At 56.6% G+C, this 26,477-nt stretch overlaps 4 protein-coding genes and 2 long non-coding RNA genes across 25 annotated transcripts; 4 read left to right on the forward strand and 2 right to left on the reverse strand.

Annotated features, from left to right (window-relative positions):
- Nucleotides 1-432: 432 nt before the first annotated feature.
- BAD (BCL2 associated agonist of cell death) lies at nt 433-8,927 on the reverse strand. Of its 2 annotated transcripts, none has more exons than XM_019737796.2 (4): nt 8,811-8,927; nt 8,349-8,543; nt 1,491-1,684; nt 433-915 (listed from the first exon to the last, which is right to left on the reverse strand). In XM_019737796.2, exons 2-4 carry the CDS (start codon nt 8,533-8,535, stop codon nt 805-807), a joined length of 492 nt encoding a protein of 163 aa, XP_019593355.1. In that variant the 5' UTR covers nt 8,536-8,543; nt 8,811-8,927; the 3' UTR covers nt 433-804. The 2 variants fall into 2 exon arrangements, with proteins under 2 accessions (XP_019593355.1, XP_019593356.1); XM_019737797.2 differs by having other exon boundaries at nt 8,684-8,817.
- LOC141572282 (uncharacterized) lies at nt 1,707-3,892 on the forward strand. Its single transcript, XR_012497624.1, has 3 exons — nt 1,707-2,265; nt 2,930-3,085; nt 3,629-3,892. It is a non-coding gene; the product is annotated as an uncharacterized LOC141572282 (long non-coding RNA).
- Nucleotides 8,928-9,415: 488 nt separating the features above from the next.
- GPR137 (G protein-coupled receptor 137) lies at nt 9,416-13,838 on the forward strand. 3 transcript variants are annotated; one of them, XM_074336568.1, is made up of 8 exons: nt 9,416-9,554; nt 10,667-11,065; nt 11,149-11,198; nt 11,907-12,132; nt 12,251-12,400; nt 12,654-12,782; nt 12,901-13,019; nt 13,433-13,838. In XM_074336568.1, exons 2-8 carry the CDS (start codon nt 10,709-10,711, stop codon nt 13,821-13,823), a joined length of 1,422 nt encoding a protein of 473 aa, XP_074192669.1. In that variant the 5' UTR covers nt 9,416-9,554; nt 10,667-10,708; the 3' UTR covers nt 13,824-13,838. The 3 variants fall into 3 exon arrangements, with proteins under 3 accessions (XP_074192669.1, XP_074192670.1, XP_019593336.2); XM_074336569.1 differs by having other exon boundaries at nt 9,429-9,554; nt 10,687-11,065; XM_019737777.2 differs by lacking the exon at nt 9,416-9,554 and having other exon boundaries at nt 9,618-11,065; nt 13,327-13,797.
- Nucleotides 9,443-22,799, forward strand: KCNK4 (potassium two pore domain channel subfamily K member 4). 5 transcript variants are annotated; one of them, XM_019737783.2, is made up of 7 exons: nt 9,443-9,554; nt 16,839-17,104; nt 20,042-20,165; nt 20,293-20,453; nt 20,650-20,836; nt 21,321-21,460; nt 22,137-22,799. In XM_019737783.2, exons 2-7 carry the CDS (start codon nt 16,916-16,918, stop codon nt 22,521-22,523), a joined length of 1,188 nt encoding a protein of 395 aa, XP_019593342.1. In that variant the 5' UTR covers nt 9,443-9,554; nt 16,839-16,915; the 3' UTR covers nt 22,524-22,799. The 5 variants fall into 5 exon arrangements, with proteins under 5 accessions (XP_019593342.1, XP_019593341.1, XP_074192671.1 ...); XM_019737782.2 differs by lacking the exon at nt 9,443-9,554 and adding an exon at nt 14,446-15,393; XM_074336570.1 differs by lacking the exon at nt 9,443-9,554 and adding an exon at nt 15,489-15,618.
- Nucleotides 18,870-25,848, reverse strand: LOC141572281 (uncharacterized). Of its 2 annotated transcripts, XR_012497623.1 has the most exons (5): nt 25,729-25,848; nt 24,320-24,483; nt 23,428-23,660; nt 22,811-23,023; nt 18,870-21,596 (listed from the first exon to the last, which is right to left on the reverse strand). It is a non-coding gene; the product is annotated as an uncharacterized LOC141572281 (long non-coding RNA). The 2 variants fall into 2 exon arrangements; XR_012497622.1 differs by lacking the exon at nt 25,729-25,848 and having other exon boundaries at nt 24,320-24,545.
- On the forward strand, nt 23,017-25,961 carry CATSPERZ (catsper channel auxiliary subunit zeta). 12 transcript variants are annotated; one of them, XM_019737793.2, is made up of 5 exons: nt 23,017-23,228; nt 23,461-23,800; nt 24,544-24,746; nt 24,939-25,005; nt 25,503-25,961. In XM_019737793.2, exons 1-5 carry the CDS (start codon nt 23,208-23,210, stop codon nt 25,550-25,552), a joined length of 681 nt encoding a protein of 226 aa, XP_019593352.2. In that variant the 5' UTR covers nt 23,017-23,207; the 3' UTR covers nt 25,553-25,961. The 12 variants fall into 12 exon arrangements, with proteins under 12 accessions (XP_019593352.2, XP_074192674.1, XP_019593351.2 ...); XM_074336573.1 differs by having other exon boundaries at nt 25,545-25,961; XM_019737792.2 differs by having other exon boundaries at nt 25,724-25,961.
- Nucleotides 25,962-26,477: the final 516 nt, after the last annotated feature.

A 26,477-nucleotide genomic window follows, 5' to 3' on the forward strand; every position in this document is an offset into this window, starting at 1 on the left:
TCACAGTCCTTGGCCGAGCCTTCCGCCGCCCCCTCCCCCGCCCTGCGCGCCCTGCCAGTTCCCTGAGCAGCGCTGGCCCCAGGCCGGCCACACAGTAGCTGCTCTGAAGGACTGACCCAAATAGGAACAAATGACCCTCCCTGGAGGACGGCGGCACGGTTTGCAGAGCGCGGAATTCCGGCGGCCGGCCGGCGGTTCCCAATTACTAGATTAGAGATACGGACCTGGAGGTCCCTGGGGCCTGGCCGCCCTCCGCTTCCCGGGAGCCAAGAAACCCTGGCTCTGCTCGCCGCCGCCTGGTCTCGGTCCCAGGATAAGTCACTCAGAAAGAGCCTGTTTTCCTTATGTGTAAAATGGGGCCATCTTCTAAAACAAAGTTCTAGCGCTCCCCCTGCCCGCAAAGCCCCTAGCGACCGACAGAGGAAACTCGGCGGCACAGACGCGGGTTTTATTAGCACATTTTGTGGCCAGCGTCGGCCCGCGGGGTCATCGCGGAGGAAAAGGTTCTGGAGAAGTTATTCTGATTCACAACTTCGTGCAGGCGCCTGGGTCAGCCCAGAGCCGGAGTCAGGGGCTATTTCCGGGAGCTACGGGCGGAAAAACTTCAAAACTTCCGATGGGGCCGAACCGTCGGCGGTCCCCGCACACACCGGAAGGGAATCGGCTCTGGGTCGGACCACCTCCTTCCGAAAGGGGCAGACCTGATCTTTTTGTACAGGCCTGCGGAAACGACTTCCGCCCGTACCCAAGATGGCCGCCAACGGCGGCGCGCGGGGGGAGAGCTTCGGGCTGTGGGACCGAAGGTCATTGGGAGGAGGCGGAGCCTCCTCTCCACAAGGACTGGAAGATGCGTGTCCAGCTGGCGTTTTGCCGCATCTGCGTCGCTGTGCCCGCGCTCTTCGGGCGAGGAAGTCCCTTCGGGGTGGGAGGAAGAAACGGATAAATGAGTTAGCTTATGCTGGCAGCCCGAGACAGGGCCCTCCACTTCCGGAATCCCATCTCTAAATGAGAACCTGGGGAAGGTACATGCCCTGTACCGAGGAGTCTCCTAACTTTCATAAACACGAGAGATCGCTTGCTTGGGCCCTTAGGAATGGAAGGAGTTCGACCTCAGACTTTTGGTGCTGGGGGCGAGGAGGGAGGACGCCTAGGACCCTGTATGTTAGGGCCAGAGCCGGAGATCTACCACCTGACGGGTGGTACCGCAATTCAAAAACTAAAGAACTGGTTCCGAAGTGGAAGGCAAAAACCCGGACACCCGAAAGGACTGACTGGGAGCACAGATGTCCGCAAGCTTCGCGCTCCACGGATTTAGGGACCCCAGAAGCTTTGACCTGGAGCGGAGGGGGTGGGACGGGGGGGCGTCTGGACTACATATCCCGGCATGCCCTGGGTTTCGGAACGGGACTGCCCAGTGGGAGGTGACCTGGAAGTATAGAACCCGGCATGCTCTGGGAGTAGTCCTCCTCTTCGCCGGGACCCGCGCTCACCTTAAAGGAACCCTCGAACTCATCGCTCATCCTCCGGAGCTCCCGGCCATAGCGCTGTGCAGCCCAGAGGTTGGGGGGCGCTGAGCGCGAGCGGCCCCGGAAGGGGCTGGGCTCCTCCTCCTCCATCTCTTCATCTTCCTCGGTCCCCGCGGGGTACGAGCTGTGGCGACTCCGGGGCTCCACAGACCCAGCGCCTGGAGAGAGGGGTGGGGAGCGACGTGAATCTCAACTCCTCTGCACCCCCAGCCTTAGCTTCACTGCGCCGCTGATGTACTTGTGTGCTCATCGGAGTATACCTTTCAGAGCTCCAGTTCCTTCATATGTAAATCAAGGGAAGCTCATGGGGCTTTTGTGAAGATTCGAATTAACTTCTCATTAATCCCACAAATCTTAATTGAGCCCCAATAATGGGCCAGGGCCTTAGTGTATAAAAGGACCTACCTCTGTGCCTGGCACAAAAATAAGGGCATAATAAATAGTAGTTATAGTTATTAGTGCAAGACCATGGGGCCTCGCAGCAAGCCCCAGGGTTTTCAGCTCTTTAATCATCTCCATTCTCCAGCAGGGGAGACCAGTCCCCTGGTTGAGGAGGTGCCCTGCCCCAGCCAAGCAGGGCTGAACTCCAGCTCTGCATGTGACCTGCTGCTGCTCATTTGTTTCACTCTTGTGGCCTAAAAGAGACCCTGGAGAGCCAGAACCTGTGAACAGCATGTCTGCACCTCCCATAGCAGCTGCTTTGGAGAAAATGTACGGTTGGGTGTGTTGACCTTTTAAGGTAATATTTATGGGGCACTTACTATGTGCTAGGCCCAGGGCATTACCTCATTATCCTCCTAACCATCCTGGGAAGTGAGCACTAACATTGCCTCCATTTTACAGATGAGAAGACAGACAGGCTTAGAGAGGTTAAGAATCATCTAGGGTCACACAGCTGTGAAGTCCTGAAGTCCCTAGAGGTTTGTTGGTGTTCAGAGTCCAGTGATTATTCCTTGAGCTTCACCTCTTCCCTTGTCCAAGCACCCGTCAGCTCTCTGACCCTGTGTCTTCACCTCTGGGGATGAACCTAGCTCTTACTATCAGTGACTGTGTAAAGGTCACAAAAACAGCATGAGAGTGCTTTGTAAGCTGAAAGTGCACGATGGGTCATTATTCAACAAGGCGCTTCTGTGTTTGGAGTTTGTCTGACTTGTGTACTGTGTGTCATCCCCTTACTCCTGCCAACCCCACCCCCATATCTAGACCATCAAGGACCTAGAACCACTCCCAGGAGCAAAATCGCAGAGCTATATAACAGAGTAGAAGACAGGCGTGGAGCAAGTGCTGAGAATGGGCTCAGTGTCCATGGCAAGGCCCACTGTCAGGGAAGACATTTTAGAGGAAGCCTGATTTAGGCCAGGTTTTGAAGCCAGGGTGATAACGGTGTCTTGTCCTCCCCACAGAGCCCTGTAGGTCAGCTCCAGGGACTGCAGGGCCTCCAAGGATCCCAGCTCCAGATACAATGGCTCAGAAAGTCCAGAAGGGAAGAGGGCTGAATTCAGAAAGTCCTACGCTAAGAGGATGCAGTCAGAACGCCTAAAGCCCAGGCCCGAGGTCAGGTAGGGACACCATAAAGCCTTTGAGGAGTCAGGTAGCTAATTCAGGAGTGGGGGTTGGGGGTTGGGGCCGAAGGAGCCGGAAAAAAAAGACCCCTGATAGGATCAGGCCCATCTGCAGAGCACTTGCCAGTTCTGTGGGGTGTGGGCAGTGAGGCAGGGCTCAGTAGCTAGGTGGGCCCCACCTCATCCCCCTCATTACTGCTTTCACATCCTAAAGCCTCCCAGCTTCCCAGTGAGGTGGATGCCAAGTTCTCCCTATTTTACAGATGAGGAAATAGAGGCAGCTAGAGGTTAGGAACTTGCCTGAGGTCATACAGCTGGCCATTTAAGTGCTCAGGAAATGTCAGCTATTACTCTTTTACTAGCTCTAAGAACCCACACAACCACCACATTTGACAGAGTTGGAAGGTGAGTGATTTGCAGATGGGCACTTGGTCTGGGCACTACCCTCTCGCCAAGGAATCACAAGCAGAAGAGCACCTGCTGTGTCACCTTGAAAGTACATTATGTGTATTACTTCATTACGTCCTCCTTATACCCTAGGAGGGAGTTTACTCACTGTCCCCATGGAGAGAGAAAACTAAGGCACAGAGAGGGTGAGTAACTTGCCCAAAGTCACTCAGCCACTAGGTAGCAGAGCAGGAATCCAACCCTAAATAGTCTGGCCTCAGGGCCTGCATCCTTAATTCTCATGCCTCAGGCTCCCCTTGCAGGCCCAGGTTGGGAAATGTGCCCCAGGCTTTCTGCTAGTGCAGCTCTACCTGGAGCCTAGCCTATGGGGTGTGGCTTTTCCACCAAAGCCATGGATTTAGCAATGCCAAGCCAGCCATTGTCAAAATGGAACCCATTTGTGTCAACTGAATTTTTAAAAAGTGTCCTATTTACTGGAAAAAACCTGAGGGAGTTTTGTGAACTCCCTGGGGGAAGGAGACATGCCAACTGAACCATCTCACTCTCAATCAGCTCTCACCACTACACGCCCCTAGGCAGGGCAGAAGCGGCCTCTCCCCACTCTGGGGAAGGTAAGGGAGAGGGATGGGGTGTGGCTCCTCTCTGGGTGTGAGAATGGGTGGGTGCCCAGACCTGCCCACTCATGCCATCTTCCCAGAGAGCAGGCCTAGGGCTGGGGTGGGGAAGTGGGAGGGGTGGCTGTGGCTGGAGGTGCCCCACACCCCAGCAAAACTTATTCTTTACCCATTGGACTTCCGGGCACATGGATAGGGCTGAACACATCCATGGTCATGCTTCTGTGAGCATCCTTGCACACTTCATTAAAACGGTGGTGTTCCACACATTTCGAGGCTTTGTCAACAGGCAGAACAGTTTGGATCCTGCTCTTCCACAGGCAGGTGCTCTCACACTGCCTGCCCCCAGCAGGCAGAGCAGCAGGCAGCCTGTGTGGCTTCTGGTACCTGCAGGCCCCAGCCCGGACTCCCGTTGTACCCTAAAGCCATTTGGGGTACAAAAGCCTCTTACTAGCCTGCAAGGAACATGCTCAGAGCTGAGGAAATCAGAAAGCTGGCAAGGGTTTGCTGTAAGAGTCAGAAAGTAAATATTTGGGGCATGGCAGACCACACAGTCTCTGTCACAAGTACTCAGCTTTGTGGTCATGGCTTGAAAGAGCCATAAACTATATAAATGACTGCATTGCTGTATACCATGAACATTTTATTTAGGGACATGCAAACTCGAATTTCATATGATTTTCACATGTTATGAAATATTGTTCTTGGATTGTCAACTATTTAAAAATGTAAAAACCACTCTTAGCTCATACTCTGTATAAAAAGGGGGTTGGGGGATTCAGCCTGTGGCTGTGGTTTGCCAACCCCTCCTCTAAACCCAACTGTCTGTCCTCTACCTGAAATCTACAATGGCTCCCTACTGCTTATGAGATAAAGTCTGAACTCCTTGGAATGGCCGTCAAGGCCCTTACATCCAGGTCCTAACCTGTAATTCACTTGTCCGCCATCAGGAGGGTATTGGTTATTCATGTATTACTCTCTGCTGAATGAATGGCAACCCCCAGGTCTGTTCAGAGCCTGGGCCAACTTGTAGTAACAATAACAATGATCACAGTAATAGTAACACCAAACGCTCCTCTGCACTAAGCACTGGTTCTAAGCACTTTTCCTATATTAGCTCATCAGATCCTCACTATAACCCTATGAGGTGGGACTGGTTCTATTCCCATTGAACAGATAAGGAGACTGAGGCAGAGTGAGATAACTAAACCTGCTCAAACTCAACTTGCTAATAAAGGGTAAAGCTGTGTTAACCCTAGAGTCTGGCTCAGAGCCCAATGCTGGACTGCTGCCCCCACTGGGTGTCCTTCCTTCCCTTGCCACCATCTACACACCCACAGCTCGCCACACAACTGCCCGTCCCAGCACTGGGCTATGTGCCTGGCTGTCACAGTACACAAGGTGGCCGTAGTCCCCGCCCTGGCTACACTAACAGTCCAGCAGGGGCCAGGAGGCAAGAAGTATGAAGAGCAAAGGGACCCTGCTCATCTAGAGGAGGGCAGTGGCTCTGGCAGGTTGTTGATATTTGGGGATCTTTTATGGAAAAATCACTTGTTTTTTAGACACTGAAAACTAAGTCAAAAATTTAAGAAATCCTGTGTAGTCCTCTCCAGTGGTTTCTGTTCCCCTCCCCCCACCCCCACAGCTCTCTTCACGGCTGGGTCCAGGGCCCCCTGGGTGCTTATTGCTGCTTCAGACCACTGTCATGCCCACCTCCCTAAATCTAGTTTCTCAGGTTGTGCCACCCTCCCCTCCATACCTCAGGCACCCCCAGCCCCAGGTCGCACCCCTAGCTTGTGCAGGAGATGACTCAAGCTCCCTACCACGCTCTCCTTTGCCGTTCCTGTCTTCATTCATCCATAGGACAGAAGTGGTCCTTTCCTACCTCCTAGCCTTTCCTTTCCTTGACATCCTTCTCCACCGCTCCCCTCACTCTCATCCCATGGCAAGAACTTAGACCCTGTCACCATCAATAATTCCATCACAAGCCTCCCACAGGCTCATCGCCACCTCCTCACTCCCTTGGTACCCCAACTCTAATGATGCGAGAACTCCAGGGTTGGCTCCTCTCCTCGCCACCCAGCCAGCTTACACCCACAGCACCTGTTCCCTCCCTTGCACACAGCCTCAAGGCCCTGCCTCTCTCACTGGGCTGAGATGACCATAGCTCTGGTTAACATCAACCCCCTGCCAGCTTCCACCGGCACCTGAGTGGCCATTGTGGCTGGAGCCATGTACCACTTCGGTTTAAATTCATGGCCACGAAACCCAGCGGCCCCCTTGACATTGCCTGACACACCCAGCTCCACACTCCAGAATGACCACTTCAAACCCGCTCCTCTCTCCCCTCAACACCCACCCCTCACCTACCCTCACTCTTGGGTGGCTCCCTGTGCCTCACAGAACTCTAGATCAGTGACTGACAACTCCCACATGCAGAAATCCTGCCTGGACCCTTCCCTACTAGAAATCACCACCTGGATGCCCAAAAGACACCTCTAACTGGACCTGGCCGACACTGGGCTCCTGATCTTACCTGTCCCCATCTCACTTAAGAGCAACTCCATCCTTCTAGATGCCCAGGCCAGATTCCTCTTGCAGCCATCCTTGACTCCTCTCTTTCTCTGGAACTCTACATCCAATCTGCCAACAAATCCTGCCAGCTCTACCTTCAAAATAAACCCAGAGTCCAGCTGCTTACCACCTGCACTGTCACCACCCTCGCACAAGCCACTGTCCTCCCTTGGGACTCTTGAGGCAGACTCCCCTGCAGCCCCACCACTGCTTTTGCCCATTGCATACCAGTCTCAACACAAGCCCTGGTGATTCTCTTGATGCCCAAATCAGATCACTCCACTCTGTTCAAAGCCCTTCCATGTTTTCAAAGGAAGAGCCAAAGCCACTAAGGCCCTGTTCAGCTCCCCCTCCCCCTCTATTAACTCCAGCATCTCCAGCTCTCCCCGCCGCCCCCCATCCCCTTGGGCCACAGTGGCCTCGGGACCTTTGCATTAGCCTTTCCCTTGTCAGGATTTCTCCCCACAGATATCTGAGTGTTTCCCGCCTCATCCCCACCAGCCTTTGGGCAAATGTTGCTTCTCACCAAGGCTGACCCTGGCCACCTCCATTCAAATTGCTCCCCTGGCCCCCAGTGCATCAGATCCAGAGAAAGTAGACTTTCTCACACTGCTGCCCAGTGTGTGTCATCTACTAGCATGTTATATCATTTACTCGTTTGTTTGTTTATGGCCCATCTCTCCCCACCAACTGGAATATAGGCACCATAAGGCAAGGACTTTTATCTCTTCTGTTCACTGATGTGCCCCTGGCAGCTGGGACATCTGGGGTACAGATTAAGCACTTGATATAGAGGAGGAACAGCCAGGTGAGGGTGGAAAGCTGTTGTGAGCAGAAAAACAGCAAGTACAAAGATCTGGAAGTTAAAGAAAGTCTGGAGTTTAGTCTGACAGAGAGTATGTGAATGGGCCACGAGGAGGCCTTACTAAGCCTTCTTGGTCCTAAAAATAGGGAGGAAGTCATTTAGGCTTCAGCTGGCAAGGGACATGGTTTGTTTTCAGAAGATCTCTGAGGTTGTTCCAGGTGCCAAGGCCTGTGCTGGGCCCTGGGGAGTGGAGACTACTGAGAAATGGCCACTGTCCTCCAGTGCCCATCCATCTGTCTGGGTGCTGGGCCCCCTTCTGTGGGTGTGGAAGACAGCCTATGCTTCCTCACCCCCACACAGACTCTGTTGGTAGGGCTATCTGCCTCTTGAGGTCAGCAGCCCCTGGCAACTGGCAAGGATAGCCCTGGAATGGGCATGAGCACAGGGTGGATTAAAAACAGACCTGGGGGCTGGCAGCCTCTGGCAGAGACTTCAGCCCTGCTTCCTACCAAAGGAACTGCCAAACAAGTGTGACCTTAGGCAAGTCACTTCCCTTTTCTGGCTCATTGCCTGCCTTTCAGTGATTTGTTCTGGTCCTACACTAACAACTACATTCTTTGAGCATTTTGTAAGTGCCAACACTGTAATTAAGTACTTCTTATATGTTCTGCTAATCATCCTAACAGCCCGACAATGGTGGTGACTAATTGCTCTGTTTTACAGAAGAGGAAACTAAGGCGCAGAGAGGTTAGGGACTTACTCAAAGCTACCCAGTGAGTACGGATACAGCTGAGATGCTGAGGAGCTCCTGAGCTGGGGGCAAAAGTGGACAGGCAGGTTGTTGTGGGGCGGTGCCTACCTCCATGGTGGCTGCTGCTGGCGGGCTGTCCCTGTTGGTGACCAGCTTCCCCCAGGAGGACCGGGGCCGTACACAGGTGCTTGCCTGGACCTGGGGGCTGGTCTCCTGTGGGGCTGGGGCCCAAGCCCCTATCTGCAGGGCTGGAGTCTTCCTGCTCACTCTGCTCAAACTCTGGGATCTGGAACATGCTCTGGGCTGTGGGGGCAAGATGGCAGGTAGTTAGGGCACAACTGGAACAAATAGTGGCCAGCGGCAGCCGGGGAGCAGGCGTCCCTGGTTCCCTCTCCCACCTTAGAACCCCAGGTCCGCCCTGCCTCCCAGGCCCCCATCTGTACACTGAGTCTGGCTGGGCAGGGAGCTCAGCCTCTCCACCCAGGACTTAAATCTCCTTTCGGAGCCCTGGTGCTGTGGAGCCCCAGGACCCGGCCCGACCCGCCGGTGGTGACCGCAAGCCAGTCTCACCCCGAGCCCGATCTCGAGGCCCCGGACTGGGGCCTGCGCCTCCCTCTACAGCACTGAGGCAGCCCTGCCCTAGTTGCCTGGGCAACGGGAACTGTCATCGACCCAGCCCAATCAGCTACTGAAATGTCACTAGGGCGGGCTAGGAGGCGGAGCCACTCTAGGCTTGGGCCCCGCCCCCGCCTTAGGACCTGCTCCCCTCCCAACGCCTTCCTCCTGAGTTCCTTCGCCTCCGGATGCTCTTTTACCGGCTTCCTCGTGCCTGGGGCGTGTGTGGGAGCAGATAAGGGATTCTCTGGGGTCGCCAGAGAATTTGGAACCTGGGGACTAGTTTCTGCTGACAAGTCTTTCAGCCCCTCTGGACCTTAGTTTCCACCCCTGTAAAATTGAGATAATGACACCTCCCTCGGGAGCCAGTGAACTTTGTAAAGCGAGTGGTGATTACTGTCTGTGAAAGCACTCTGCAAAGCCGTAACTGAAGCTCAGCCGTTGGATGCATTGTTGTTGTTGTTGTTGTCACTGCTCCGTCTAGACTGGGTGACTGAATCCCTCCTCCCCACTGTGGAAACCTCGCACTGCCCGCATCAGGGGCACCACTGCCCGCGCCATCTGAGGAACACTCGACTTGAGAGAGGGAGCCTCCTCTCTGGCAGGATGACTGTCCTGGCTCAGGAGAAGGGCTAGGGACCCTTGTGAAGGTGGCCGTAGGACTCGCGGGGGCTTCGCGCCTGGCAGGCGGCCCGCCAGGTGAGCGGGAACTACAGTCGCGGCTCCCGGGGGCTGCGGGGCTTTGCGGGTTCAGGGCCAGAGGGCGGGGCCCCGGGGCCATCTTGGCTGTGGGCGGAAGTTTCCTTCAGAGACCCGGCGAGGGGAAGTCATTGCGGCCCACCGCTTGACGGCGCGATCTCGGTTTGGGAATGGGGAAGAAACGCATGGGAATTGGCGGCCCCGCAAATAAGCAAAGGCCGGTGGGCCCACGGGAAGCCCTTCAAACAAGCAAGGGCCGCTGGCCCCGGGAACGGCCTATCTGGGCGCCGGCCGGATGTACTGCCGCCCCGGCTCCTCGACCGCGCGCCGCCTCTTGTAACCCTTGGCGCCCGCTAGCGGCGTAGCTCGCGCCCATTCTCGAACGACTGCACGCCGGGCGCGGCGCAGGGTTCAGAGCCGGGGCTAGATGCTGCGCAATTTGCGTAGTGAGCGGTACCCGCGCAGGCGCAGGAGGGGGCGGAGCCGGGGAGCCGGAGTCCCGGGTCCCAGCGGCCGGATCCGGCTCCCCCTGGGGCGGTCTAAGGGCTTGGTGTAGACCTCCTCCTGACCCCCGCGGTTGGGGAGTGGACGCAGTGGGGGGGTGGGTTGGGGGCAGCGTCCGGAGTCCCGAAGACAGAAGGCAGAGACCCCCTACCCTATCCGGATTATTGGAGGAGAGAGAGCCCCCCCAGTTTGAGGAGGGGGAGAGCTGGGTGTTGAACACCCCCTGCAGCGGCCGCTGTCCTGAGCTACGGGCATCGGCCGGCTCTCCCCCTCCTGCCAGGACTACTCGAGCGAGAGGCCAAGGACCTCTGTCCTTCAGCCTCTGCACCCCTCAGCTCCTGGCTTAAGACTGACCCAGGGAGGGGACACTCCACACCTTCCCCCTCAGCCCTGGAGAAGAGACTGCCTTTCCACCCTGCTGAGTGAGAGGCCCAGGGCCAGGTGCCAGGCTGCCTCTGTCCCACCACAAGGGCGAGTGTACCTCTGTTGCTGGGAAGAGCCTGGCCCGCCACAACTTCTTTCCTCCTGAGCTCCCCTATTCCTGTCTCTGGGCCCTGCAACTCCCACCCCCACCCCCTATTTATTTTTATTTCCTGGCCTCCTGCCAGCCCCTCCATCTCTGTCTCAGGATTTAGGCTTCCCTCCCTGACATGGAGAGTAACCTGTCTGGCCTGGTGCCCGCTGCTGGGCTGGTGCCTGCGCTGCCACCGGCCGTGACCCTGGGGCTGACTGCGGCCTACACCATTCTGTATGCCCTGCTCTTCTTCTCCGTCTATGCCCAGCTCTGGCTGGTCCTCCTGTATGGGCACAAGCGACTCAGCTATCAGACGGTGTTTCTGGCACTCTGTCTGCTCTGGGCTGCCTTGCGTACCACCCTCTTTTCCTTCTACTTCCGAGATACCCCTCGAGCCAACCGCCTGGGGCCCCTGCCCTTTTGGCTTCTCTACTGCTGCCCTGTCTGCCTGCAGTTCTTCACACTGACGCTTATGAATCTCTACTTTGCCCAGGTAACTGTGGTCATGAGTGGGGGTGGGCTGTCGGGTGGCAAGCCCCAAGGGCCGAAAGGAATGATGGGCATCTCTGCTCCCAGGTGGTGTTCAAGGCCAAGGCGAAGCGTCGGCCAGAGATGAGCCGAGGCTTGTAAGTACTTGGGACACTGGTGGCTCAGTCTCCAGGCCAGGGGCAGGGGACAGCCTGGTGTCCATTCCTTCCCCCGTAGCAGGGCTAAGGCGAGGACAACCCAGGGAATCTTTGTGAAAGAGCTTGGAAAAGTGAAGCATCTGTCACAGATGGCTCAGCAGAGACATTGCATATGTGAACAATAATAGAAACAGGGAGGGGAATGGGTACCAGTGTCATCCATGATGGAGGCAGAGCTGGAGGCCCCAGCCTTTGAAAGCTCCAAAGCCAAAGCAATTCTGGATGACCTGGGATGGCAATACTCCTGTCATTTGTATAGTATCTTACAGTTTATTAAGAGCTTTCACAAATAGCTTTAACTTTTACAATTTAATGTGTGAGATGATTATTATCCCCATTTGAGAGATGAAGAAACTGAGGCCCATAAAGGTAAAGCATTATGTTCAAGGTCATAGACCTGGCTGGAGGCAGAGCCAGGGCTTAAAATTAGATTTCGGACTCCCGTCTGCTGCTCCTTCCGCTGTACCACAGGTATCAGTCCCCTTCTTACTTCCTTGGGCCTCAGTTTCCCCATCTATAAAACTGAAGGAGTAAGGTTCAGATTGGATGCCCTGAGATTCTGGTTGGCAGTGGGTCTCCTGGGGGAGGTTGGGTGGTGGGTGAGCATCAAGATTGGTAGGCTGGGGCTGACTGTGCTGTGGGCTGCAGGCTGGCCGTTCGAGGGGCCTTCGTGGGGGCCTCGCTGCTCTTTCTGCTGGTGAATGTGCTGTGTGCTGTGCTGTCCCGCCAGCGCCGGGCACAGCCCTGGGCCCTCCTGCTGGTTCGAGTCCTAGTGAGTGACTCCCTCTTTGTTATCTGCGCGCTCTCTCTTGCCGCCTGCCTCTGCCTTGTCGCCCGGCGGGCTCCCTCCACCAGCATCTACCTGGAGGCCAAGGTAGGGTCACAAGCCCTGATGCCTGGTTTCCTTTGGGGTCTTTGGACATTGATCTTCAGGGTAGAGGGAAAGCTGGAGCCTCCCCTCCCTGAGGGTCCCCTGTTGTCATCTGTGCCAGGGGACCAGTGTGTGCCAGGCTGCTGCAATGGGTGGTGCCATGGTCCTGCTCTATGCCAGTCGAGCCTGCTACAACCTGGCAGCCCTGGCCTTGGCCCCTCAGAGCCGACTGGATGCCTTCGATTATGACTGGTACAACGTCTCTGACCAGGTGGGTGTTTGGCACATCTGCTGCCTCCTTACCGTGTTTCCCCGAAAACAAGCCTCGCATGATTTTTAAGGATGACATCTCCTGACCATAAGCCCCAATGCATCTTTTGGAGCAAAAATTAATATAAGACTCGGTCTTATTTTCGGGGAAACACGGTAGTAGCCATGGCTTCTGGCCCCCAGCTGGCCTGGGCCCTGGCCAGGTGCCCTGCCGGCACAATTGCAGATTGCCACAAGCCCTTGCTTTCCCACAGGCGGACCTGGTGAATGACCTGGGGAACAAAGGCTACCTGGTGTTTGGCCTGATCCTCTTTGTGTGGGAGCTGCTACCCACTACACTGCTGGTGGGCTTCTTCCGGGTGCACCGGCCGCCACAGGACCTGGTGAGGGCCAGTGGAGAGGGGTGGCACTGGGAATCCCTGGCCTGGGGCCTGGAGTTGGGGGGTTGTGGGAGGTCAGTGGTGGATAGGAGAGAATATCAATGGCAATTTCCTTCGCTAGAGCACCAGCCGCATCCTCAATGGGCAGGTCTTTGGCTCCCGTTCCTACTTCTTCGACCGGGCTGGGCACTGCGAGGACGAGGGCTGCTCCTGGGAGCATAGCCGGGGCGAGAGCACTAGGTAGGAGCCCAGACCCCATCTCAGGACTCATGGGCTCCCAGCTTGCTCCATGGAGCCATGGGGACCTAGAGCCAGGTCTTGTCACCCAGCTCTGGCTGTAGTCTTTGTTTCCATCTGTCCTGGGGGGGGGGGCCCTCTGGTTTCCACCTCTCGCCCTGAGGATGCAGTTTGTCATGGTCTGCAGGGCTGAAGCCCTGGGTCTTGGAGGTCTGGATCACTGGGCTTTGTTCTAAGCCTCTCTCCCCCAACTCTTAGGAATATGGCCCTGGTCACTGCCTTGGGACTGACCCTATTTCTCTGCCTATAGCATGTCTGGTAGCCTAGGCTCCAGCAACTGGTACGGCGCCATCGGGCGGGAGCCAGGCTGGTGCGGAGGCAGCCAGACGCGGACCACTCCTCTGCTCTTCTCCCAGGTGCTGGGACCAAGCAGCCACCACCACAGCCTCTACTCTACCCCACAGACGTGATCTTCCTCCACCTCTCCCCAGAACACCCAGACCCCAGTCCCTCCCACCCCAGGCCCCTGTGCCAAGTTCATCTGCTGCTTCTTGCCTAGGATCCCGCGGGGGAGGGGGGCAGGCTGCCTCCTCCCCTGGCCAGCAATTTGCTACTTCTATTGTAGTGAGTTTATGCTGTCCCCTAGGATGGGGGAGCATGGCTCTGGCTGCCAGATGCCCACAACACCCTGGCATGACCTGCCACCTCCACTTCTACGGCTGGAGCCAGCTCCCCGTCCTGCACCTGCCACTCAATAAAAGTGTCTGTGCCCCACGTCTCACCACCGTCTGTCAGTTGTCCTCTTAGAACCGTCATCTGTTTGGCTGAAGGCTTATCAGACACTGGCCCTTGAGGGGGGCTGCTGGGCTGGCAGGGACCACTTACCTCCCCCAGGCTGGTGGGCAGGAAGAGGGAGGAGCCTTCAGCCTGGGGAAGAGCCCTACTCCTACTCCAGTCCCGTCCCTACTTAAATAATTTCTACTCTTACCTCAAGACCTGCTTCAAATGTCACCTCCTTTATGAAACCTTCCTTCTCCAAGTCAGGGAACCCTCCTGGATCCCCTGGTACTGTGATTATGTGGCTATTATGCCTCTCACCCCCTAGTGGACTGGGATTTCTGGAGACCCTGCTTCCCTGTCATCACACCCAACCTGGCCGTTAGTCCAGGGCCTGGAGGAGGAGTTGGTCCATGACTGAGCAGCCCCCATCTCCCTACTAGGTGTGGATTTGGCTGGTAGGGGGTGCTGCCCCCACACAGTCTTCCTGGTAGTACTGGGGCCCCCTTCTTTGGCCACCTCTAGTAGCACAGTCACTGCCCTCTGCTGCCCTCCACCTGTTGTGTGGCTGGGTGTTGTTTATCGGAGGGTCTACCTCCTACACGTGGACCCGGCCTTCCCAGCTCCCTGGAGTCCCTGGGGCCTAGCACTGAGCCTGTCTTGAAACCCTTCACTTGGGACTGTGGTGGGCAGCAGGCCTTGAGGGCCTTCCAGAGAGGGCGTCTTAGACTTGGAGAATCAAATCAGCTGGAAGCTGGACAATCACCCTTCGTTGAAAGGAAAATTGCTAACATTTGTAGGGCACTTTATTGTGTGTGTGCCAGGCTCTGATGTGAACATTTAACAAATACTGACCTCTTTAAGGCTCGCACAGCACCCTGAGGTGAGAATTCACCATCCCTTTTCTGTAAGTGGGGACTGGCAGGTTCGTTTAGTAACCTGTCTAGGCCCCCTACTAGTAGAAGGTGCTCAGCCTTCCAGCCCACGCTTACACCACTCACCCTGAGGGCTGAGGGAACCCAAGCAAGATCGGGGTCTTGGGAGAGATGGGGGTTGTAAAGTGGCTAAGAGCAGAGAGGTGGAGTTCCAGGAGCTGCCAAGGCCCTGGCTGTTCAGGCAGTAGGGAAAGGGAGTGCTGGCACTCCCTGTTGGGATGGGCATAGGATGAGGACCAAGGAATGGAGATACAGGAGCAGGGACAGGAAGTGCCCAGCATGACTTTCCAGAACTGGGCCCCACCCCACCTGGGCCAACTCCAGCTTGCCTCAGTGGATCCCCTACCCTTTGTCTAGTGGGATCCCCTTCCTCATAAGTGTTGAGCTCAAGAGCCAGGATGTCCCCAAGAGCGGGGAGTTGAAAGCCATTCAGATCTGACTGTGGGTCTAGGAGATGCTGGGAGATTAGTGTGGCGCCTGTCCAGAGAGGTGAGCTGGCTGATGTCCAGACCCGGGCCGTGCTGCTGGCCACACTGGCTGGCCGGAGGGGCAGTGCCAGGGCTTTGGTCTTAGACTGGAGGCCGGTCCCAGCGGCAACCCCTTCTGGACTCCTCTGCCACTCACCTTTCGGGACCCGCCGGGATTAGGGCACTGAGCTGCCGCAGGTTAGGGGCTGCGGGGGGCGGCGCCTGCAGCGAGGGCGCGGCGTTGGAGGCGTTAAACGCGGGAGGAGGGGGGCTTCTGGCGGCGGGAGGGGGTCCCAGCCCCGGCGGCCGCCCGCTCCGCCTCTGCTGCCGCTGCCGCCTCCGCGACCCAGCCGGCACCGGCGAGGCCGCGCGGGAGCCCGGGCCGCAGCCGCAGCCTCAGCCTCAGCCGCAGCGGGGCCAACAGTAAGTGCGGGCGGACGGCCGCGGGAGGGAGTACGGACCGGACTCCCGGGCAGGGCGCGCAGCAGGAGACCGTCCGGGCGGGGCGCCACCTCCCCCTCTTGGGCGCCTCCGGGAATTGTACCGCCGCGTGTCCAGCGCCCGTCACGCTCCGAGGCGTCGGCGTGAAGACACGGGAGGCAGTGGGAGCGAGCGGCTGGTGTACAGGGTGTCTGGGCGGCGGGCGCTGCGTTGTGGCCCCGCGGTCTGGGTGTGCGTACGCGAGTGTGTGCACACGTGTGTGTGGACCTCGGGGTCCCGCGGTCCCGCGCGCCTGCCCCTGAGGGTCCCGGTATGCCCGTGAGTCTGGGCAGAGTGCAGGTGGAGCGTGAGCGTGCAGCCGGGTAGCTGGGCGGCTGGAGCCGCAGGGCGGAGCGTGGGCTCGCAGGGCTTTGTGCAGCGTGTATGCGCGTGGGCGCCCCCGCCCGCTGTCCCCAGGGCTGACAGCCTCCTTGGGGGATGCTGCACTGGTCCGGCCTTTGTCACCCCCACCCCGCTCCTTCCCTGAACCCGGCATCCTCCCTTTTTCCCCACGACCCCGCCCTGCCTCGCCTCTGCGCAGCGACCGGGACCCATCCCTGGGTTCCTCGAAAGCCCGGCGGGGTGCTGGGGCACCCCGGAGGCTTCCCGCCTGGCCCATTGCGGCCAGCAGCGTTGCAGGAAGAGGCAGGAGGGGAGGGCAAAGTCACTAAGATGCCGCAGCAGCAGCGGATGAACCGGGACCCGCCATCCTCGTCCACACCCTGTGCGGTCCGGCCTTTCCTCCCGCTTTCCCTTCTCGAACCGCGCCACCCGCTCTGCCTCCTCCTCCTGGGAGGCAGGTTCTGCTCGCCTCCGCCCGGTCCCCAGCTTTTTCTCGCTCGCCCTGCCTATCCCTCAGCAGGCTCAGTCTCTCCTTCCACTCTCCTTCCTTTCCCTTCCTGGTGCCCTCTTCACGTCTCATACCCTGGAGTCCCCGGACAGGGGCTGAGGGCCCGGCAATAGAGGTAAGGGGGAGGACCCAAGTGGGGGGAGGACTGGGTGTGTCCTGGTACCAAGTGTCCAGCCAGAGGAATGTGAGGAGAGGACATGTGTGGACAGCAGGGCTGGGGGCTCCAAGGCCCTTTGAGTGTGTAGGGGTTGGAGGAGAGTGTAGGGGTGTCAGGCTAGGTTATTGATCCAAGCATCCCTGCTTCTGTCCACAGTGACCGCAGCCCTCCAGGAGCCTCCTGCCCGGCCTCCCCAGGTGGGCAGTGGAATTGGCCAGGCCCCTGGGCGCGCCATGCGCAGCACCACACTACTGGCACTGCTGGCGCTCGTCCTTCTCTACTTGGTGTCCGGTGCCCTGGTGTTCCAGGCCCTGGAGCAGCCTGGGGAGCAGCACGCCCAGAGGGAGCTTGGGGAGGTCCGGGAGAAGTTCCTGAGTAGCCATCCCTGTGTCGGCGACTGGGACCTAAGGCTCTTCATCAAGGTGCGTGGGTGGGCGAGAGCCCCTTCAGCAGTCACCCATGACCCCCTGGCATGTGCTGCATGCCAGTAGGGCCATGAGCTGGAGTGCTGCTTTCAGACCAACACTCCTGAGAGCTGGGGGCAGCTGGAGGGTGCATGGCAGAGGCTGGGATCCAGGTCTCTGTGTTCTTAATATGGAGGCCATAGGGGCGCTTGTTTTCCTTGCTGTGCCTGGCATTGGCCTGTGCTCCTGGAAGGTGTCCTTCCATGTGTGAGAGTGGTTGAATGAAGGAACGATTGAAGGAAGAAATGAATAAATGGCTGTAGCACATGAGATATATTTTCGCAGGTCTAACTCACTGGTTTCGGGTTGCCAGATAAAACTCCAGGACACCAGTTAAATGTGAATTTCAGCTGAACATATTAATTTAATTTATTTAACAATGAATAGTTTTAAAATATAAGTATGTCCCATGCAGTGTTTGTATTTGCTAAATCTGGCAACCCTACACTGGTTCCTATACTTTTTGGGAGTCACAGATGCCTTAGAGAAGCCCAAGAATCGTGTGACTATCCTCCTCACCCCAAAAGGTGCACATAGAAACATGTATAAACAATTTCGGAGGATTCCGGGATCCCCTAAGCCACTATGCCACCATGGATACCAGGTTGAGCACCCCTTTGCCCCAGGACACAAGTGTATGATGTGGAGGCTGGAGGGAGGGTAAGTCAGGGACAAGGTCAGCTTTGGCCCCTTGAGTAAAGTGCTGGGCTTCAGTCTTCTTGGGTACTGTCAGGCAAGACCTCTGTGACTTTCTCTGACTTCTGAGTCACTATCATATTCAACACCCCAAATTTAACTTTAATAAATAAATGTTTAATACTTTAGCAAAGAGTACCCCTCTTTCCCTGCCTATTCTTTTGGAAGGAGGAGCCATTGGCATAAAAGCCTCCATCTTCCAGCTGAGTCCCAATGTGGCAGGACCCAGAACAGAGATGAGAGTGGGGTGGGGCTAGGGCATAAAGCAGCCTGACCTTATTTCTGACCCTTCTAGAATGCTGAGCAAGGCTCAGAGAGGCCTGGGCAGGAGAATGTTTCTGGCCAGACCATAGGGCAGAGGGAGGGAATCTGACCTATTTTATCTCCACAATGGAATTGCTTTTTTCCTGGATAAAAAAACTAAGAAGAAAAGGAAGGGCAGAACCTAGACGGGTGGGCAACAGCTGCCCTATTTCTCTTCCACAATTAGTCGTGCAGCAATTATGCGCCTACTGTGTGCTAGGAACTGTGCTATACACCAGAGAATGAGCAGGGAGATTGACATTGGGGTGGAGCAGATGCAGGCTGTACCACAGAGGATGTCACAGCTGGACGAGGGGACAGATTCATGGATAGATCACTGTAGAATTCAGTGGAAAAGGAGCTTTGCTTACTTCCTTCTTTGTTAACCGCATGTTGTGTGCTGGGCTTTTGGCTAGTTGCTGGAGGCAAGGAGGGAGATACCAGGGGCCTTTGGAAAGAGCTGATAATTGAAAGGAGGTAGGTGAGATGGGTAGTATTTAGAGACGTGTGCTTGGGTTGCAAAGGACTGCCGGCAGAGGAACAGCATAGACAAAGGCGTGGAAGCTGGGAAGCTCAGAGTGTTTTGCAGAACTCAGATTTAGCAGATGCCTAGTCATTTGAAGCAAAAATTAGAACACACAGGATGACAAAGGATTTTTTTCCCCCTAAGTAGTGAATTTACCGGAAAGATATTGCAAAATAAAAATTAAATCACTTTTAATCATACATTTCACTTCTTGGCTTTATTCAAAAATAGTATAGGAAATGGGATTGTCTCATAAATCTGGGGGTAAGGTCACTGTAACTTGGGTTCCCAAATGGGAGTCTCAGGAGAGAGGACTGGGGAAGGGGAGGTTGGGAACACATTGAAAAGGGGCTTAACACTGGACTGGGGAGGTTGGACTCCATTCTGCAGACAGCAGGGAGGTATGGAGGATTGGGGGCAGTCATGATAGGGCAATTCATTTGGAAAGGGTCTTGCTAATGAGGACTGCAGAGAGAGATGTGGCTTATGATCTCCCCCATGCCCAGTGCCTTTGTGTCTTGGCGTTGCTTGGTGGGGAAGGGCCCCTCTGCAACCCCTCATTATGCTCTGACCTCTATCATTCAGGGCAGGCACTCTCAAAACACAGACCCTGCCCCAAGCTACCTGCAGGCTGGCAAGAGGGGCAGGCTCATGGCCATTTCATTAATTTAACAATATCTATTGAACACCAACTATGTAGCACAGGACTTCAGCAGGGGTTTGTGTATCCATGAAACTCCTAAAATTGGATGTAAAATTTGATGGTATATGAACCTTCCTGGAGGGAGGGTCCCTAGAAATTTCGTCAGATTTTCTAAGCCAAAGGACTCAAATCCAGCCTCCATAGGGCCAGTGGGAGTGATGGGGTCTGTGGGAAGATGGAAATCACTGGGCATGATCACTGCATGGGGGGTGGGGACTCATTTAACAAACACAAAGTGCTTACTTTGCTGTGAGTGCTTTAACTCTTCAGAACAACCTGTACAGTAGGTGTTAGTATCCTTTCCACTTGGTAGATGCAGAAACTGAGGCACAGAGAGTTAACTTGCCCGAAGTCACATAGCACCAAGATTTGAACTCAGGAAGTCAGGTCCCAGAGTCTGTACTCCTGACCACTGTAAAATTGGAAATCCTTTGTGTAAAATTATGGGGCAGATAACTCAAGTGTTTCTAAAACAATGTGGAGGTCAAACCAAATTGGGCCCCCCATTTTGCAATGTCTGCTCTAAGGCACTGCCCTCAGGGAGACCAGAGGAAAAGGGAGATCTGGGTGGGGTAGGAAGGGAACCACTCTGGAGACTGGAGCCAAGGGGGTTGGCCAGGACAGGAGGGAAGGACTGAGGTTCCTCCTTCTGCGCCTTGTCCTGCAGGAGGTGGCTGATGCCCTGGGAGGGGGTGCGAACCCTGACACCAACTCAACCAGCCACAGCAACTACTCAGCCTGGGACCTGGGCAGCGCCTTCTTTTTCTCGGGCACCATCATCACCACCATCGGTGGGGGAGGGGACTGAGCATGCAGAGGGGGGCAAGGGGCAGCTGGCTTTCTCATGGGGGAAAGTGCAAGGGGAGGTAGGGAGGCACTAGGCAGTCCCTAGACCTCCTGCATGGCCCCTCTACCCAGGCTACGGCAATGTGGCCCTGCGCACAGATGCTGGGCGCCTCTTCTGCATCTTTTATGCGCTGGTGGGGATTCCGCTGTTCGGGATCCTACTGGCAGGGGTCGGGGACCGGCTGGGTTCCTCCCTGCGTCGCGGCATCAGTCATATCGAAGCCATCTTCCTGGTGAGCTGCTCCTCGCCCTGGTGTTGGGCTTGGGATACCCTTCCCTATGTCCCCTCCCGGCATGGGGGCATGGGCCCTGAGGTCACAGGAGCCTCCCCCCACCCCCACCCCCGCAGGCTCCCAGAGGAGGGGGTATGGGGTGTGAGGATGGAAGTTTTGGCAGTTCCTGGGTCCTGCCTACTGCCCCTCCCTGCAGAAGTGGCACGTGGCCCCGGAGCTGGTGCGAATTCTATCCGCGGTGCTCTTCCTGCTGATCGGCTGCGTGCTCTTTGTTCTCACCCCTGCAATCGTGTTCTACTGTGTGGAGGACTGGAACAAGCTTGAGGCCATCTACTTCGTCGTAGTGACACTCACCACGGTGGGGTTCGGGGACTATGTGGCCGGTGAGGCCACCTTTCTTGTGCTGTCCTTCCCTAGTCACTTTATCTCTGCCCAGGGGCTCTGCATTCTTGCTTCTCCCTCCAAATTCCATGTGGCGTTTGTGCTCTCCCACGGGATCACTCCAACCCCTACATCTGCTCACTGAACGCACTGTCACATTTTTACACGGATGCAACACCTCATGCACGCTTCCATTTTTGCATGCCTGCGCCTCCGTGCATGTTCACACGTATAAGGTGCTCCTCTCACACATGCTCACATTCTTGCATGTGAGCACCCCCACTCACATGCTCTTATCTCGCATACCTTCAAGTCGTGCACACTCATCTTCTTGCATGCATTCAGACACTCTGGCACTTACCCATTGCCCTGGGAAAGGCGGATCCTCTTAAAGAGCTGGGAAGAGGGGGCAGTGAGACAGAGGCTCACAGGCTCAGTGCTTGTCCCACAATCAACTTCTTTCTGCCCTCCCCGGTGGTATCCCAGGCGCCAGCCCCAACCTGAAATCTGCAGCCTACCAGCCGCTAGTGTGGTTCTGGATCCTGCTGGGCCTGGCCTACTTCGCCTCAGTGCTCACCACCATCGGGAACTGGCTGCGAGCAGTGTCCCGCCGCACTCGGGCAGAGGTAGGCGCCGCGCCTGCGCCTGCGCCGTGGCGCTGACGCGCTGGGCCCGGGCCGGCAGTTGTTTGGCCAGCCTGCCTCCCTTCCAGCGTGGGGGCTCCTCCAGGTAGGGACTGAGTGAGTCCCTGTGTGCACCAGCCTGGGGACAAAGGGATAAACTCAGACAGGTTTTCAGTCTGGAGATAGGTGACTCCATCTCTGCTCCTATGGATAGGGTTGCCAGATTTACCAAATAAAAAAGCAGGAAGCCCAGTTAAATGTGAATTTCAGATAAATAGCAAATAACACTTTAGCATAAGTTATGTCCCAAATATTGCGTTGGACATAGTTACACTGAAATTTATTTGCTGTTTATCTGAAATTCAAATTTAATTGGGCGACCTGTATTTTGTCACCCCTCTCATCGTGCCCGGCGGAGGCGCAAAGGTCTCTGGGGCCGCGGGAGGGAGAACTGAAATGAAATGGGTTTTCTAGGAAAGTTCCCGGAGAAGAGGGCGCTTCAGTGCGATGGAGGGGAGAGCGTGGGACCGGGGTGATGAGCCTTTCCCTCCTTAGGAGGGCTGAGGCAGGAGGACCAGGGGAAAAGTAGGGCAATGCCTGATATGCGAAGGGCAGGCTCCCGGGGTTGCCGAGGTGTTCGAGAACCCCGGGTCGAGGACTGCCTTTCCTCCCCGTGCAGATGGGCGGCTTCACGGCACAGGCCGCCAGCTGGACGGGCACGGTGACCGCGCGGGTGACCCAGCGAAGCGGGCCCCCGGCACCACCACCGCCGGAGAAGGAGCGGCCTCTCCTGCCTCCACCGCCCTGTTCAGTGGAGCCCGCGGGCAGGCCCCCATCCCCTGCACCCCCTGAGAAGGCCGAGCCGCCCTCCCCGCCCACGGCTTCCGCGCTGGATTACCCCAGCGAGAATCTGGCCTTCATCGACGAGTCTTCGGACACGCAGAGCGAGCGCGGCTGCGCGCTGCCCCGCGCGCCACGGGGTCGCCGCCGCCCTCCCAACCCTTCCAAGAAGCCTGAGAGGCCCCGGCGCCCGGGGCGCCCCCGGGATAAAGACGTGCCCGTGTAGGGGCAAGACCCCTGACCCCGGCCTCTCAAATGGCTTGGTTCTCGCTCTCTCCCCAGCATGCTTTGCTTAGTTAACCAAAGAGCCTTCTTTTGACTAGACGGGAGTCTGGGGAGCAGGCTACGAGTTGCTTGCCTGCCACCCCGGCCCCTGGCCCTCTCCTCATTTCATCCATTTCCTGACCCCCAAGCCTTTCTGTCTCGTCCTGGCTGGGCCCGTCCTTCACAACACCTCACAACTGTGCCTCAAAGCCTGTATCAATAAACGAAAAAGTCTGTATCGCTACGGACGTGCGCGCTCCGGGGACGCTAGTGAGGTGGGGGTGCTTGCGTTGGGCCTCCTGCGGGCATGTCAGGCCTTCCGTGACTCCTCCTGCATATATGTCGGTCAAAGCGCGGCCCTCTTGGCTGTGATCCGGCCCACGTATCTGCTTGGAGGCTACCGGGTAGGGTCCAGGAGAGGAATCTGCCAAGATGGGCTGTGCGTCTCCAAGCCCAACACACCTATTAGGCGGGAGATGGGGGAGAAATAATGTTATCTAGTGTGGAGGGCTGTGGCTTGAACTCTTCCAGCGCGAGACCCCCATCGCCATTCCGAAACCGGACACTGCCCCTCCCCCATGCTGGAGCGTGACCCCCCACTTCCTCGCCGGAGGCCTGTGGCAACTGGGTCCGTTGGGACAGAACCATGGAGGAGAAGCCTTTCAAAGTAAGAACTCTTCCTGCGCCCCTCACACAGTCAGCCCCCAGACTCATCTAATCTGGGCCCCTGGCTATCCTCTCACTCACCCTTGGCTCCGGACAGCTCCCAGCAGGCCCCATGCCCTCCAGAGTGGAGTGCTGGCTCTGGCGGGGCCCAGGATCCCAGCCCCAGCCTGCTCTTCCTCCCCTCCCCAACTCCCCACGACCCTTGGCTTTCCTCCTCGTTTGTGGCCCCACAGGCGTTGGCCAAGTCTTCAGTGAAGTCGAACCCGCATAGCGACATCCGGAATCTGTGGACCACAGCCACACTGTCGCAACCGAAGATCAACGTGCAGCTGTCCAATGTCTACAGGGACTCCGAACTGGAGAGCAGCAGCGTAGGCAGCAAGACTAGCGAGTGGTACAACCGGAAGAATGCCAGCCACGACTCGGACGGCGGCTGGGAAGAATCGGATGACAGAGATGACAACGTCAGCTTCAAGCAAGAGGAGCTGGACGACCACACCTTGTTGGAGCTGCACCCCGGCAGCTCCTTTGGAAGCCGTTTAGAAGAGGAGGACGATTCCAGCACTGAGATGGGTCAGTGTGGACTCACCGGGCTGTGGGCGCCCCCAGGGCAAGGGGCTGGCCAGGGTCTCAGTTTCTGTTGGTGTAAAACCGGGAGAAGCTGTAGGATCCAAATTTCCAGGATTCCCTGGGAGGGGAGGCCAGCGCTAATCTACCAAGGTTTAAACCGACCAGACATTCTTGGAGCGCCCCCTACCGGGATAGCGTCTTACAAAGTCCCGTGGCCCGAACACTCCAGTTCTGGGAGAGGCACGTACGAAAATGCGCAAAGGCCGCGGGGGTACGACAGTGCTTTGAATGGAATCATCAGGATAGTTGAGAGGAGGGAGTTAATTTTTTGTCGGTGGATTTGTGCTGGTTGAGGAGGTGCCTACCTGTCATTCATTCAGTCATTGGTTACAATTTTTAAGTACCTGCTTCATGCTGGACACTGTTTGGGCCTTTCCTCCCCCTCCATCCCCTTCTCCCTGCCCTTCATCAGGGAATTGGAACCGATAACAGCATAATAACTGCCCCTTATTGAGTACTTACTGTGTGCCAGGCACTGGGCTTCTCTTGCATGATCACCTTTAAACTTCACAAGCTCCATAAAGAGCCATTCTTATTACTCCATTTTACAGATGAAGAACTTGAAGGTCAGAAAGTGTCAGTCACTGGCCTTAAGTCTCACACAGTGTGGCAGTCAGAACTGGAACCTTAGGGAGTGGGACAATAAAGCCCAGGGTTGTAAACCACTGTCTCATACTGTTTCCCAGGAAGGCAGCACCTGGAGCTGTTTTCTGAGGGCCACTCCCCCTGCCAGATGCCACCTCATACATTTTTTCTGCTCCAGGGAAGATCCAGCAGTCTGCAGATAACTCTCTTTTCTCTTCTCCCAGAAATAACTTCCTCAATGCCATCATTCAGTATCTTGAAGCACACACCCCATCGAGCCTACTGGGTGGAGCAGCAGACCAGGGTTGGAGGCACCCAGGGAGATGGGATTTTAGTGGGGTGGGGGATGGGCAAGTTGGAGGTTGCAGGTGGTTTGTGGGTGGAGCGGCAGGAAGGTTGGTTGGGGGTTTTGGGGCTGGAGGCAGCAGGTGGGCCATTTCAGCTGTGGGCAGAGCTGGGGTCGCTTGGACATCTGTGCCTCTTGCTGCCTCTCCAGCTGCCGCTGCCCCTGATGGAACTCATGGAAAATGAAGCTCTGGAAATCCTCACCAAAGCCCTCCGGAGTGAGCCTCTCCCCAGCTCCCATAAGAGACCTTGGGGAATTTTGCAGGGCTTGGCCCCCTGGGAGTGGGGTTTCAAGATGTGTCTGCCTTGTCAGATTCCACTCACAAATATTCCAGAAGCCCCACAAAAATAAAAAGTTGGGGGACTGAGCACAGAGAAACCAAGTGGGGAGGTCATGGGGTGACTGCCAGGGGTCTGGACTTCAACCCCTCTAGCTGATGTGGCTTTTTAAAGGCTGTTTCTCCACCTTCCCAATGGGGATGACAGCCTTTGTGTGGCCTTGGCTCCTTCCCTGGGTAAGGTGAAGAGCCTTTGGACTGATTATTTGGGTAAACTTCCCTTGGTTTGCCCTGCTTATGATATGAAGGGGGGAGGGCTGGCTAACGGTTTAGGGTGGGAGGTCCAGGAATTCTCCGAAAAGTTGCCTGCTGCCCCTGCCCTAGTTCAGGCCTGCAACATCTTCTCTAACCTTGCCTTCATTCATCCTGCACCTCAGCACCCCATCCTATTCTGCATCCCCCATCTATTTGGAGCACAGATCTATGACTTGAAACAAAAACAGCCCGGCAGTGCCCAGCACCGTGGAGATCCAAAGTTCCCCAAACTAACACAGAACAGAGCGCCCAGTGCTCCTGCCAACCCAAGTCACTCGCTCTTCATTAAATCACACATGCAGCATCTGCTGCTAACTGCCCTGAGTGGAGCTCTGCCCTCCAGGTTACCGGTCAGAGATCGGCGGGAATCACTTCCTGACCAAGCAGCTGCAGAGGTACATCGAGGGGCTCAAGAGGCGCCGGAACAAGAGGCTGAACATCTCTGTGTGTTGAGAACACCGCTTCAGGCTCAAGTGACTGCCCTACTCTAGCCCCGGTCCCTGTCCTGCCCCCAGACCCAAGCACTACCCTGTCCATGTGGAGTGTGAACCCTAGAGAAATAAAAGAGTCTGTGCACGGTCCGTGAGTCAGTGCCGTGGCTGCCCGTGGGAGGCCGACGCACATGGCCCCGCCTTTCCCCATGACCTTCACTCGGTCACCGCAGTGACCTTGAGCGTTCTCCGTTCGGGCCCTATCGACTCCGCCTTCCCGGGACTCGAAATCTAGGAGTTGTTGCATGTTTTAGGTCTGCTTCTCCCATCCAGGATTCCGCAGCATTGTGGGAATATTGGGTCTGCGGTCTAAGAGACCCGATGGTGTTATCTTGGGAGAAGGGGGAAAGGGGAAAGGGGCAGCGCATGCCCTCCAGCTTGGGCAGGCTAGGCTCCGCCTCTCATGCATATGCAGATACACTAGCCTCTCTGCTCGTCCGGCCCTCTCATTTACATATGTATGTCGTTTCCCTGTCCCGAGCGATTTCGCCCACTCCTCTCGCGCACAGTGCGCCCCGCCTCCTTCGTTACGTAAGAGCGTTCTCGGCTTCAACCCCTCCCGGAGCCTTTCCGCGTCTCCTCTGATCACGCCCCCTCGGCGGCCGC

This window comes from Rhinolophus sinicus, linkage group LG06 (assembly GCF_036562045.2).
Source record: "Rhinolophus sinicus isolate RSC01 linkage group LG06, ASM3656204v1, whole genome shotgun sequence".
NCBI classification, from domain to species: domain Eukaryota; kingdom Metazoa; phylum Chordata; class Mammalia; order Chiroptera; family Rhinolophidae; genus Rhinolophus; species Rhinolophus sinicus.

Bases quoted from the DNA above. Each gene is read 5' to 3' on its own strand.
- BAD (XM_019737796.2), bottom strand. From the start codon at position 8,535: ATGTTCCAGATCCCAGAGTTTGAGCAGAGTGAGCAGGAAGACTCCAGC. The intron at 1,685-8,348 runs GTAGGCACCGCC...CCCTCTCTCCAG, and splicing joins CAGCAGCAGCCACCATGGAG to GCGCTGGGTCTGTGGAGCCC. The intron at 916-1,490 runs GTGAGCGCGGGT...CCCACCCCGAAG, and splicing joins AGTTCGAGGGTTCCTTTAAG to GGACTTCCTCGCCCGAAGAG.
- GPR137 (XM_074336568.1), top strand. From the start codon at position 10,709: ATGGAGAGTAACCTGTCTGGCCTGGTGCCCGCTGCTGGGCTGGTGCCT. The intron at 12,783-12,900 runs GTGAGGGCCAGT...TTCCTTCGCTAG, and splicing joins ACCGGCCGCCACAGGACCTG to AGCACCAGCCGCATCCTCAA. The intron at 13,020-13,432 runs GTAGGAGCCCAG...CTCTTCTCCCAG, and splicing joins AGCCGGGGCGAGAGCACTAG to GTGCTGGGACCAAGCAGCCA.
- KCNK4 (XM_074336570.1), top strand. The intron at 17,105-20,041 runs GTGCGTGGGTGG...CTTGTCCTGCAG, and splicing joins ACCTAAGGCTCTTCATCAAG to GAGGTGGCTGATGCCCTGGG. The intron at 21,461-22,136 runs GTAGGCGCCGCG...CTCCCCGTGCAG, and splicing joins CCCGCCGCACTCGGGCAGAG to ATGGGCGGCTTCACGGCACA.
- CATSPERZ (XM_019737785.2), top strand. From the start codon at position 23,208: ATGGAGGAGAAGCCTTTCAAA. The intron at 23,229-23,460 runs GTAAGAACTCTT...GTGGCCCCACAG, and splicing joins TGGAGGAGAAGCCTTTCAAA to GCGTTGGCCAAGTCTTCAGT. The intron at 23,801-24,543 runs GTCAGTGTGGAC...ACTGTTTCCCAG, and splicing joins CGATTCCAGCACTGAGATGG to GAAGGCAGCACCTGGAGCTG.